This window comes from Chelmon rostratus, chromosome 7, assembly GCF_017976325.1.
Source record: "Chelmon rostratus isolate fCheRos1 chromosome 7, fCheRos1.pri, whole genome shotgun sequence".
Lineage (NCBI taxonomy): Eukaryota > Metazoa > Chordata > Actinopteri > Chaetodontiformes > Chaetodontidae > Chelmon > Chelmon rostratus.
The window spans coordinates 18,399,681-18,413,596 of record NC_055664.1 but is presented as its reverse complement, the minus strand read 5'-3'; the positions used below and the strand labels follow the sequence as shown (position 1 = coordinate 18,413,596).

At 42.4% G+C, this 13,916-nt stretch overlaps 1 protein-coding gene across 1 annotated transcript; it reads left to right on the top strand.

Moving 5' to 3' along the window:
- The first annotated feature begins 11,178 nt into the window (after positions 1 to 11,178).
- Positions 11,179 to 13,841, top strand: LOC121609246 (P2Y purinoceptor 12-like). Its single transcript, XM_041940827.1, has 3 exons — positions 11,179 to 11,324; positions 11,541 to 11,801; positions 12,158 to 13,841. Exons 2-3 carry the CDS (start codon positions 11,550 to 11,552, stop codon positions 13,001 to 13,003), a joined length of 1,098 nt encoding a protein of 365 aa, XP_041796761.1. The 5' UTR covers positions 11,179 to 11,324; positions 11,541 to 11,549; the 3' UTR covers positions 13,004 to 13,841.
- Positions 13,842 to 13,916: the final 75 nt, after the last annotated feature.

Below are 13,916 nucleotides of genomic sequence, written 5' to 3'. Positions count from 1 at the left end.
GTTGAGACAGAGAAGGGGAATAAAGCCATGTATTTTAAAGATGTGAATATGTATGCAATTGATTTGATGTAATATTCCTGTTTACAAATTATACTACAGTATAGTGATGTTTGCTTTCTAATCTCATTTCTTTGGTGAAAGAAAATAGTTTCAAGTCATTTTAAGTGCATACATGAAGACAGATACCCTGTGCCTTCAGGACAAACACTGGAAACATTTTTTCAGTCAATTACACCAACTCATACAATAATGCACATTAAAAATAGGCCAAAACTTCATTTTTGCAAGGCCTCATAAATAATGTCTGTTACTTGTAGGTTTTTAAATACAGGAATCGATTTTGTACTTATGTTTGTAAATAAATGCTCTCAGAATTGGTTTTCTATATGTAGCTATTGTTTGTATCATAAAACATTTGTGATAAAGCCATATCAGTCAAACGATCAAATGGGATGTAATTAATTAACAGTGGGCTCCATCACCACAACAGCTGCAGTCAAAAGAGGTCAGGGGTTTGTCCTCAAGTGGGAATGTTCCAATAAATCCATTTTTGAGATCTCAGAAAAAACACATTTTTCCAAAGTTTAGAGCCAGTCATGCAGCGGTGTGATATGGCCCAGGCAGATACGGGAAAAGGGGGAATTGTCTTCCATAAACTTTGGAATGCAGGCTACTTGCTCCATGGTTTGAGAGAAAAGTGCTCGCATATGCGAGCGAGGCAACAATCAAACACAAATTAAACTAGTTAATTGACGTCTTTAAAAGCCGCCACATATTTTTATGTGTGACTCTTAAACGCGGAGGACCGTTCATCATTCGCACCATGTGCCCTCTGTGGATGGTGAAAAGTTTATTTGTTCAGTTCTGGTTTTGCGGTTCGTGTTTGGAGAATGGTGGCGTTTACCTTCCACTGACTTGGATATTTATGAGGATTTTAAACATGTGATTTTCCCATTTGCTCCTTTCCTCTCGGGTGTTTAAAGGAAAAGAGTTGAAGTCTAATGCGTACCGTTTAAATTATGGTTTTATGTGAAGCTACTGAAAGGGCTAGTGTATGATTTGTGTGTGTCTTTATGAATTTCACCTTCACCAGGTCAAATATAATGTTCCTCTGAACCCAATTTCTGGTGACAGCTGGTAAAGTAAAGTAAGATGTCAACATGAAGAGTTGCACTACCCCTACCATTTCACCAGATGAATAAACAAAAGCTGTTTTTACACTAGATGAGCTTGGTAAAAGTGTGGCCACTTCTGGGCCACCTCGAAGACTGCGGTAACACAGCAAACCTGCACAGACTCAAATGTCTTCTCGCTGGGAAGATTGTCCTCATCACCCCTCAGTCCACTTTCTCACAGAACACTTACCCCAAGGTATATTTCACAGGAGAAGATCTCTTCTATCTGGATTCACCTGTCAATGTTTACCATCTTACAACGTATAATTAGACCACAGAGAGAGCCTTTACCTCAACATAGTCTCTAAACTGGGAACAGTTCAGTGCAGGGAACATTTAACAATAGACGCTTTGTTCAACCGGTCATTCCTACCGTAGTATTTTACTGTGTTTCCATTCGTCAGCATGGCTGTCCATCTCCACTCCAGGAACCAATGGGAGACCAGATCTGCTCAGGCACTCAATAAGTCAATGATTCTACTTAAAGATGCCCCTCTCCGCCACTTAAACACAAGGATTTATCTCAAGTATACTTTCTTTTACATTTACAAACAGTGTTGACACTAAGACAGTTTTCGGTTCAAAAATCAACTGGTCAGTTTTCTCGTGACTTATCAGCCTACATACATGATATATCTGCAATCAGCTAATATAGGCTGATGTAAGCCTGACCAACACCAGACCCAAAGGCAGAGAGAACACTGGACTTACAGTCGTCAGGTGGCTGGAAACATGTCTCCAGATGAATGCTAATAATGCTCAGTAAGAGCTGGATGTATGGGAATCAGCAACTGTTTGCTAGCATGTTCACCGTATCTGTCACATAAGGTGATAGTATGTATACTATAATACTGCCCCCGAGTTGCAAGTTTAAAGAAGACATTGCTGGTTACATGCCCACTTTCTTAGTTACAAATACTCAAATTCTGTTAAATGGGATGCAAATTTTAATTACACCTGTGCTTTTCCTGCTATGAGATCTTCACAGGTCTTAGGTCTGAAGCAAACATTTAACCCCCTTTACCTTAAAAATGCAGTCGGCATTTATTTCTCACAGTCATTCAGAATTCATTCCTAATGTGCAGTGTATGTTATATGTCTGTGTGTGGGTAATACCTGATATGAGTAATGACAAACAGTTAGAAAGAGAAAAAAAAACTTAGAGCTGAGTGAGAAAAAGAGGAAAGGAAGGATAAAGTCTACAGAGCTGGTTGATGAGGGAAACCAGGGAAGGGTGAGACATATTTTTGGTCTGTGGTATGAATTCCATAGTTAAACTTGAACGCTCGCAGCCTGAACATGGAAACAGGAGATGACTGCCGGGAGCTGACCAACGGCAGTCTGAGACAGTGCTCCTCTGTTAGCTCAGAGAGTCTGTCGTATTTCTTTGATGCTGCAAACTTGGCAACAGGTGTATCACTTGCTTCATTTCTGTCGCAATCCAAGCTTATAGTTGGGGAAATCCATTAGAAATAGAAAGGTAGGTCTTTCCATTGCACACACAGCCTTGTGGATGCACACACACACACACACACACACACGTTCGCTCATACAGTAGATCGGTGTCTCTCTCAGGAGCTGTGGTGATGCTGGAATTTAACACCAGCATTGCAGAATCCACACATCCACCTTTCAGTCACAAGTAAGACGGATTCATCTTTGCACTTCTCCGCCAGGTATGGATCTGTCATGTTTCCAGTTTTCACGGACCATTTCTTCTCAGGAAAGGACTCAGGATACCAGGAGTGTATGTGTTGGCCATTAGTGAGGGAAAGGAAAGCATGCAGGTATCAGTTGTATTCTTGCTTCCATGGTTGCATTGAAAACAGTGGCTGATTTACACATTAAAATGTCTGTCGTGTAATTTGTTGAGTTGCATGCTTGCATTACTCTAACATGTTGTTATTCAAGGAAGCGGTGCACTTCATATACTGGTCTGTTGATGCCGTCACGTCCCCCTTAGTTGCAATAACTCCCAGGGAAACACCAGACGATACGTCAGAGAGGAAGTCACCGAACGCGACTAAACGCAACATGAATAAAACTTTAACGCATTACCTCATTTGTGAACATTTGCCTGAGTCATGTCAGAGGCAATGGTCGTTGTTTAACAGTGAAGAACTCCCATGATCCCACGCTACTCCCACAACATCATCAAGTCTTGCATTTGAAAGTGAGCCTCTAAGCACTCTGAGCCAGGTACAAGGACAAAGGTACTATCATAAATCAGCTGACTTTAGCCATAAATTGGCAGTAAATGGATATTGCTGCCATTAAATGCAAGAAGGGACTAATAAATACTATAAGAAAAAGCAACATGTCAGACAGATTTTATGCATATAAGGCACAGGGCACATTTTTTAATGGGACCATATTCCTCAGCGTCTGTCCTGAAGGCAAAGGAAGAACATCAGTGGGGGTTCTCCAATCTGATTGGGTGCAGATGTGGTCCTCTGGGCCCGGGAGAATAACCAGGTGGACTGGTGGAGCCCACTGCTGTGTACCTAACCTTTCTCACTCCAGTCACACAAACACCAAACTAAAAACATCAAAGTACGTCGGAGTCCCAAAGGGGGAGGAAGCTTTTAAAAAAGCCAGCTCACCCAATTAGGCTACATCAACAATGTGGCACTGCCAGCACGCGGCAAAGGTCGATGCTTTCTGTTTGACAGGTTCAGCTTTTCCAGCTGACAGGTTCAGTGATAGATTAATAAAGGTAAGTGGGGTCGGGTGTCAGTGGGAAGCTAAGAGTGAAGGCCTGAGCTTCACTGGGGGACTTGGGGGATATGTCATGGGAACACTTGCACATAATGTTCATTTTCTGACTGTCTAGTTGTGATGTAACAATGTGGCTGTTCTATTGTAACATGTCCAATATTAGCTGTGACGTCTACTGTATTTCTCCCAGCCTTTTGAAATCTCATTGTTTCCACTATAAGAAGACAAAGCCCGGGTTGGAGGGCTGTTGTGAAAGAGAGTCATGTGTGTGCAAATTACATTCCTTTACTCAATCACGTCCACGGTCAGCGTTTCCTCTGTGCTTCTGGAAATAACGTTTAATTTGCCGCTCTGTAGTAAAGCCAGTGTGTAATTTAGATGCAATCTGGAGGAGCTGTAACACAGCTGAGGAAACACTAAACACCTATAAATAAAAAACGAGACAGGAGCTTAGCTTTGGGCGGGCCTGTGTACAATTCTTGTCTGCTTAGTCATATATATGTGAATGTTCTCAGACTTTCTAGAAATGTTCTGTGATTGATGTAAATATGTTACCTGTGACTGTCTCATCCTCTCATCATCTGTACCACTGTGAATTACAGGATATTAACTATATGTTACACAGAAACAGCAGCTAATCAGATCTTGACGATCTTGACTTTGAGATATTATTATTAAGATTTTAGCCACAGCCACGTCATGCTACTATTTACCCTGATTGTGTTATCCTGACAGGCAACCAATAGATGGCATCAGCAGCTCTATTCATTGTACTGTATCTGTTCTGTCATTCTAAGTTACTCAGACAATTAAAATTTTGGATATGAACATGAGAAGATTTTTTTTTTTAATCTTCCAGTGTTAAAGAAATAAAAACAGACAGAAATTGCGTCACTCTGTTAATCTTGTAAACAGACTCACAGCTCAAGTGCTGCAGTGAAATCATTTTACATGACATCATTTGGACCACCTGCTGCAGCTTGTCTGCTCCACACAAACGTCTTTACGGCACCTAGCAACCTCAGATACCACGGTGACATCACAGGAAAAACAGACCCTCATTACGGCTCTGAGGTCACCGGTTGCTACCGAAGTCGTGTTTGCTACTCGAGCGCAAACGTTGCTCCAGACATTCCCTAGAGCGGGTTTCTGTCGGATCACTTTTATGACATTTTGCTTCACATCCAAAGCAGACAAGGAAAGTGTTGCGATGGCTTTGTTTAGTAGCACATAAATGTCTTCCGTGTATTTCATTGGACCTTAAAATTTCTTAATTAGTGAAGAATGCAATTAGGATTTAACCTGGTTTGCACATGAGGAAAGTGTGTTTTACATTTAGACCATTTGCATCTGCAGTAGTGCCTTCTGTCCTCTTTGTACATGACGTTGACCTTTTTGCACATGCATTCCAGACCATTGTGGTTAACAGCTGAAGCTGACCCTCTCTGCCGCTCTGTGTGCACACAGGTCTCTGCTGAGCACACAGAGACGCCCTGTCAAATATGCCCGGTATCCCACACTGGCCAGCCTCTCAAAGGGAGCTGTTGTCCCTCTGTTTTTTTTTTTTTCAATTCTCAAGCCACAGCTCTGCATCCTGCTTTCGCATGCAGTGGGGCGAGGGATTATCAGACAATCATTAACACTCTGGATGAGACTTTAAAATAGGAATGCCTGTGCTGACAGGTGACAGAGGCATTCAAAAACTGTAAAGTGAGTGAATGAGTTTTTCCTCATTACCGAGATGATGTCTCATTGCCTCACCTCTGTGCAGTGGTGGCGTGAGTTGATTTGTTAGCGATGAGTAAATGGGAGGGTACGCAGGCTACAGTGTGTAGTCTACACAAGGGGTGGCTGTTTAAAATGTTTTAAATGCTGTTTAGACTGGCAGTGAAGTCACTATACATGTCAGTGCAGAAAATGACACAATGAATGTCCACATAACAGCTAATAAGAGCTAATCCACACACCAGCCCCTCCCCATATAGAACAAAATGACAAAACCTGTCTAGAATGTCTGTTGACAATTGTACAATTACCTTATATTATGCATGTCTATGCATGCAAAGACAGCATATTTTCATGTCATGAAGTCATTATGGTGAATTTGCTAGCAAACAGTTGCATATGTACACATCCAGCAGACACGGAGCAGAGCTGCCAACTCCAGAGGAAATTATCTCCCTCTTTAGCAGCTAAATTGCTCCACTATGTTCACCCGCAAACTGCCAGCTCTGTCTGTCTGACATGTGCAGCTGAGCAGGTAGCATACAGCTGCTCAATCAGAACTTCTTAGCTGAAAACCGCCGCCTGCTGCGGCCAAAAATGGCACAGATGAGAGCAGTGAGAGTGAACCAAAGCAAGTTATGGGCCATAAAATCAAAACACTGAAGTGAAAGATGCCGGAAAACTCCTGAAGAGAACTGCAAATTTGGGTGATGGCTGTGGGTAAGTCACTATGTGCAACACTTCTCATATTACATATAGTCATTTCACCCATTCTTAATATAAAATACAGACGAGCACAGCTTCAAGTTTTTGGGGAAAATTACAAAAGTTTATTATACTTGCATCACAGCTGGATGGATGCATATGGATGCATGAGATAAATAAAATCACCATGAAATTTTGAGTGCGCTGGTGTAACTCCGAAGGGATCGGTCATGTAAGCCAGGTAGTGTTTAGTAGGTCATTCACTGATGCATATGCCAGACCCAAGAGATGAGCTATGATTTGTAGTATTACCCAAACAAAAGCAGTTGCTAGGAAATCAGTGCAACAAAACTGGAGCTCGGGTTGGAAACCACAACTACATCATTAACCGGAAGAAACTAAAGCCCAGGAGCCAGTTGGCCCACTGATGTTGAGTGTGTGTGTGTGTGTATATGTGTGTGTGTGTGTGTGTGTGTGTGTGTGTGTGTGTCTGCAGTTTTGATGCAGACTGTCAACACACCCATGCTGGACACATGGGGCTCATGGGAAATGAAGGAATGTACTTAAGTCAGCAGTTGCTAATGTAGAGCCCTTACAAAGCTCCCACAGAAATCAGAGTTAGCAGCTATAGTTGGACAAATACACCGTTTCAATACATTTTTATGATCAACACGGAGCGATGCTTTGCACCCTGATGGCCCGTGACGGCAAATGTGGTTTCATCCTCAATAAAAGCTGGAAACACTGCAGCTCGCTGTATTTTTTAGCTCTATCCACCTCCCCCTTCACCTCCATGCGAGCTGCTGTAGATTTTTTTTTGTGTGGATAGCCATATGGGAGGCAGACCCACTGGAACTTACGCTGAACAGCGCACCAGCAGCAGGAGCTGAAGAAACCTTAAACTGTCAAAACAAAGTGTGGCCCACACATTTCAGCGATGGCAGTGGGAGCCAGTAGATTTGAACGCCTGTCAAGGGAGATATATACACACAAACATGCATGCATAAAGAGAAAGACAGTCACAAACAAACCACAGCAAGGACCACCCTGAATGCTCTCTCTATCTGGTGAGGGGCTCCTTTCTTATGTCTTTCTATCTGTCACAGTGACAAGACGATCGACCGGTGACCGTTCGTAAGGGTCAGGGGTCAGGCTCTCCGGACCACAGCTGTTACAGCTCTGCGTCGGTTATTAGCTTGATGTTTGCCCTCAAGCAAGAGGGGCTCTTTCCATCCATCTCCCTCGCCTCATAGTCAGCGTTGCGATAAAAGCCGCTTCAAAGGCTATGAGGACGGGCTATTTTTGCTCGAAGCAGAGCTGCAGTAAAAGTAATACCCCACGTGCAGAGAGGAAATTAAGTTTTTCTCCCTCCTCTCTCCGGCTCTATTATCCTCACAGCGTGGAAAGAAGTGCAAGACGGTAGCTGTGTTAAAGGAGGCTTGCGGTCCGGGATTGGTAGAAAGTGAAAGTGATGAGTGGTGACTTAAAGGTCGAGGGGTGACGTGGGAGGTGAGGAAAGCAGTGTACCTACAGAAAGGGAAAAGCATGTGTGTGTGTGTGTGTGTGTGTTTGGGGGTTGTTGAGGAGGCTCAGAGGGGTTTAAATGGAAAGGCAGTCATGGCTTGAGTTACGTTCTCTTTATTTCCTCTCCTCATTCCCTTCTTCCTGTCTGTCTGGGAGGGAGCTGACGAGGATTACCGTGTGTGTGAATGTAGTGCAGCTTAACCTGCGTCCGCATGCGTGTCTGCAGCTGCATGTTCACGTACTTTTGATTATGCCTTTGTGTAAATGATTCACGGAAATTTTCAACAGCAGTACAAGAGGTAGGATTTCATAATGACCCTTGTTCTAGAGGAATCTGATTTTAGAGCTTGATGACTAAGAGAAACACAGGAGACATCACTTAAAAAAGCTCATTGATCACTTGACCAGCACATGTCCGACCAGAGGTGAAACCAAAGGCATTCGACGAAGCGAACAAAAGGAGAAAAAGTAGAAAGGTGACCAGGAAGACAAGGATATACAGGCATTAAACTGAAAAGCAGCAAGTGTAGCGGTCGCGTTCTCTGCGGCAGAATTCGTGCTTGATGTGCTCCTGATCAGAGCCAGATGTGCAGAGATCACAGCTGTGGGAAACACGACTGCATGTAAATATAGGCGGTTGGGTAATTGGCCTCACATAAAGTATATATGACCAAATGTAGGCCGAGCTATACGTGTGACAGCAACCACAAGAGCAGCGCGGAGAGGCATCTAGATGAGCATTTGTTTAGGAAGTGAATGCTGCTGACGGTGACAGTCTTGCCCCAGACACAGGAAGTTGCAGGCATTCAATAGAGTGAAGGGCATGCACATGAGGGCCATCAGGGTCATGTGATGGAGACAGAAGCAAAGATCATAATGTACAGAAACTGACCCTCAGTTCCTAAAATAATGATGGAAATGTGAACTAGAAGACAACCAGGGTCATATCTTGATAAAGAAAACACACCAGTCTAACTATCATACTGTGTAATATTCTGAAAACGCACTACTAACTACTACTAACAGCACAGAGCAGGTTAGTGATGTACTGTATACATTGTGATAAGGCCCATGGAACAGTCACAGCAGAGCAATATCATATTCAAATGGATAAGAGTCAGCTATTATATGATGTTTAATAGATGTTCTCTATAATAACAGAGCATCTGCACTGTATTTTTTGGTATTATTTGTATAATATTTTGTATATAATGTGCATATAGTTTTTTAAGGTGATGTTATTTTGTATGTTGTTGATTTTATCTTATCTTTATTTTATCTTTTGTATGGTTTGTGTTTTGTTGTCTATTTGTTCTGTTTGTATTGTTTTCTACCTCTGATTTTTATTCTAAAGTTGTGACAAGGGAATTTCCCCAATGTGGGAAAAAGTCTTATCTTGTAACTGGTGCCATTATTTAAAGCAGATGGTTGAATAGGTTTGTAGTTGCTGCTGTGTTGACACCAGTAACTGCGCCTTACTAATCATTCAATTAGCTGTTGAATTTAAAACATTTAAATTTAAGTGATGCTATTTAAAAATAACAAGGAAAAAAATTAAAGAATCATCAATAAATGTGCAAATTACTGAATCTTGAGTAAACACATTATATTTTAAATGAACTGACAATTTTACTTGTGTGTCTTCCAGTCATATTCTGTCTCAAAGATAATTTGTCTTCTGCTTTAGCATGTAGAGCTTGCAGTGCAATAACACTGTGTATTATTTTGGATTTGGATGAATTCTCCATTCTACAGCAGTGCGCACGAAACTCAACAAACGTTTCAGGTCCACACTGGTATGTACTGCTTCCAGGAAATAGTCCCACACTCTAAAGTCTGACACTGACTCTGCTGACAGTTCAGTTGGTTCAGTACTAGAAAACCCTTATACTCGACTCCATACTTTCAGCATCTCAAGGTCATGGCTTATTTCTGCTGCTGTCGTGATACAATACAATACAGACGAAAAGCCTGAAAAATTAAAAATAGTAACTATTGGGTTAAGTCAATTGTGCTCTGCAGGACAGGCGTGTGCCTGCAAAACAACAGACAACAATTTGGGGAAGTTTCTTCATGCTCTGTCTCTTAGAGGAGGAGGTCGAAGGGTGAAACCACTGAAATAGAGACAAATGTTGATTTCACAACATGCGCAATGTCTTGGAGACTGCACGGTAGAAAGCGTTACAACCAACAGGACCTGGGAAGGCAGCGGGTTCAAAATGTGAATGGGATTGTGAGCAATGGGAAAATTTCATATCAGTGAAGCGTCTGCCAAAAACACTGCTTCATATTTTTTCCACCTTGGAACAGAAGGTTTTACTGCCATGTGCTCCCAAGCTGTTTGCTTTTAAAGGAACTGCACTGTATTGTATTGAAAGTCCTTTTTACACTATTTAGGGAAATAAAATAAATAGTGAAATGTGTCAGAATGCAGAAATGTGTGGTAGAGTGACGAGTGCTTAACTGTGTTGCTCACATGAGGCTGCCCAGAGTGTTCTCTTGCTTTATGCCCAGTGCATGCTGGGAAAGGCTGCAGTTCATCCACAGAGGAACAATGTGGCCTACAAACTGAAGAGAAGGCTGTGTTAAATGACTCATGATCTGACAAATCACTTTCATCTTGCATAACCCTGCACATCACTGTACAATTACGCAGGTTTACATGAACCAAATTACAGGTTAGTCTGACTCACAGTAGCTTGATCAAATGGAGTGACTGCAATGCATTCATCCAACAAAACAAATATTTTATGGACCACCAAATGATTTTATTCCTGTCGCCTTTGGCTTTAAACGTGCGGAGAATGCATGAATGCACATACATAAAAGCATATTTTGCAGAAGCTGTAGGCATTATGCAAGAATGGCTCCCAAGAGTAGTATAAGTGAATAAGAGGAAACACATTAGCTTGTATCATGTTTTGAAAGGGCAACAAGGAGTCACATTTATCACATCTGCAACACTTTAATCCAAACAACTTGGATTAGCGAGTCCACCATAAAAACATGCACACAACGATAGCCCAGAAGATGATGATGACCTTTAAATGTTCAATTAGCTGCATATTGTGGTTTTGTGCCTTTTTGTTGTTTTGAAGATGCATTTAGTTTGTGATTATCTTCATGTTCATCTGCTGCGAATCAGACTCCCTCCAGGGCCAGCTTATTAATACACTGAAGTGAGCTCCTTCGTGTCTATTAAAATAGATCTAGAAGTGCAGTCTGCAGCCTTTCGCCGCGACAGGAAAGAGAAAGGAGAAGAAAAAGAGAAAGTCCTCCTGTGACTTATGTATCACCAAACTACGTGCACGTCCACACACTTTGGTTTGAAGAGCTGAAACAGCGCAGACCAGACAGATGGTCTGTGCCAGATCACGTTTGTACAGAACACAGGAGGGAGAGGGACCGAAGATCTGAATCAGAACTGCACCGGGACCTTGATGGGACTTTATTGACACATATCAGAAACTTTGACAGGTCAGTTATATAACCTTAAATTGTATTTATTACAATAAATCAGGCAGATTGTGCAAATGTTGACATTTTGATATGTTATGTGATGTAGAGATATCAATAAACATATACACATATGCTGTGTATGTATGTATACAGATATAGATTCAGATTCTAGGGGAGTATCAGACTATTTTTTGTGTTTTTATTCAGAGAACGGCTTCCTCTTCTATTTTTTAGACAACCCTCATGGAGAGAAATGCAACTTCCCTCCTGTTCCCCGGCAATCACAGCCACGGCAACAGCACTTGTTCCCGTGACAACGTCCTGAAGACGGTGGTCTTCCCTGTTCTCTACTCCTTTCTCTTTCTGCTGGGGCTGTCGCTCAACGGCGTCGCCGCCTGGGTGTTTTTCCGCATTCCCTCGAAGTCTCACTTCATCATATACCTGAAGAACATCGTGGTGGCAGACATCATCATGACCTTCACGTTCCCTTTCAAGGTTTGGCATGACTGGTACCATTTATACACACGGCACACTTTAAAAAAGGGTGTACAAGTCGTCTGTAATAGCTTTACTAATGGTTATTAAACCATTTCCTATAGATTAGTTATGAGTCATCCAACATGATTTTGGTTGTAAGATTGCGAAAACTCTATCTCAGCTATAAATGTTAATAAATGAAGCATTTACACAGATTTTTCACAACTTGGCAACCCAAACATTCTAATTAGCTTTAATTAGCCATTAATAAAGTAATTAGTTACAGCCTTGAAACCTTTTATAAAAAGAGGCAAATCAGAGAGTGCCATCTTTAAGTTGTGAAATGTAAATAACTGCATGCTGTGTTCCTGCAGGTGTTGTCAGACTCCAACATGGCTTCCACGGGGCTGCGTATATTTGTGTGTCGGCTTTCCTCAGTGCTCTTCTACCTCACCATGTACATCAGCATCCTCTTCTTCGGCCTCATCAGCATCGACCGCTGCAGGAAGACCCTCAAGCCCTTTCGGGGGACCAACGCAGCCCGACTGGCCCGTCGCAAACTCCTCTCGGGAGTCATCTGGACCATCCTGCTGGTTCTCTGCGCGCCCAATGTGATCCTCACCCGTAAGACCCCGACTTCTCCGTATTTCAAGTGCAGTGACTTGAAGACAGAGGCTGGGCTGCACTGGCACGAGGTGGTAAATCACGTCTGTCAGGTTATTTTCTGGGGCAACCTGGTGACTGTGATTGTGTGCTACACTCTGATCACCAAGGAGCTGTACAGATCTTACTCCCGCACCAAGTCCCACAGCGCTGGAGGGACCATATGTCGGGCGCAGAGTGGGACGACAGTTCGGAAGCCCAACCAGGCCAAAAGGAAAATGAATGCAAACGTCTTCCTGGTTCTCGCCGTGTTCTTCGTGTGCTTTGTGCCCTTTCATTTCGCCCGTGTGCCGTACACCATGAGCCAGACCCGAGGGGTCCTCTTCGACTGCAAACTCAAGCTCTTCTTCTTCCAGCTGAAGGAAAGCACCCTCTTCCTCTCATCCTTAAACTCTCTCCTGGACCCTCTCATCTACTTCTTCCTCTGTAAGTCCTTCAGGACCACTTTGTTCAAGACCCTGCGGCTGCCTCCTGGTACCTGTAGCTGGCTGGTAATGAGAGGGTCAGACACGGACACAGGCAGCACCCCTCTGAGAGACTCCTCCGGCTGTTCATAAAGCCACTGGACATGATAAAGACTTTTCTGATGTGGTATCGACTAGAAAATCAGCCGGTGTGGTGACACAGGCGGCGCTTGGCTGGAATCAGCATGTTGACTGAGACTGGGTTTTGTCCCGGAGACAGACATGAAACGCGTGTGGCAGACCACATATTTGTGTTCATGATCATCACAAAATGATTATGATATCGTGCCTTTTAAAAACCAGCAGGTTGAACACTGTAACTTAAACTAATCAGCTTCTTATTTTATTGACTGCTGAAAAAAAGCAATATTGCCTGTGAGAGAAGTTAAAAAGTTTGATGTTTACTCACGAGAAGAGGCGCCATGTTTTTGTCTTTCTGTTCTCTGTTCCACTTACTAACAGCACAAAGTTCCTCTTTTGTGTTCTCATAGCCATTAATCTAGAAAAGAAAAAACGTGAAGCGATCATTTACAAACTGAAAATAAATCTCATTTTAAGGACTTCAGCAGTATTCCTCTAAAATAACCATCAAACCTCAGATCGTACAGGTACTATAATCTCTTGCTGTTGCGTGTGTGTATAGGTTGTTTAGCTGTGTCAGCAGTGACTGATTGTTCAGGATAATCTAACCATACAGCAGGTAAATGTGTCAAAATGTCTGCGTACATTTCTGATTTATTCAGTGTTGCTGCTACCAATGACTCTTATCTATGTAAGTAAATCATATCTACTGAAAAGAAAAGCACTGGACTACTGGGCTGTTTGCACTGTCTTATTCCTTTCTGTTACAACCACAGAGCCAAAATATCATTTCTACAAAAATTCCTAACAAATAAAGATGTGAAAACAGATTAACTGTTAGTCCTGTGGGTTGTGTCATGTAATGCAATTGGCAGTTTTTACATATGAAAGCCAATGACCACAATGACTCACTGCTCACACAGTA

What these genes read in the sequence shown, in the direction of transcription:
- LOC121609246 (XM_041940827.1), top strand. Translation starts at nt 11,550, where the DNA reads ATGGAGAGAAATGCAACTTCCCTCCTGTTCCCCGGCAATCACAGCCAC. An exon ending in CCTTCACGTTCCCTTTCAAG is followed by an intron (nt 11,802 to 12,157) that starts GTTTGGCATGAC and finishes GTGTTCCTGCAG; the next exon opens with GTGTTGTCAGACTCCAACAT.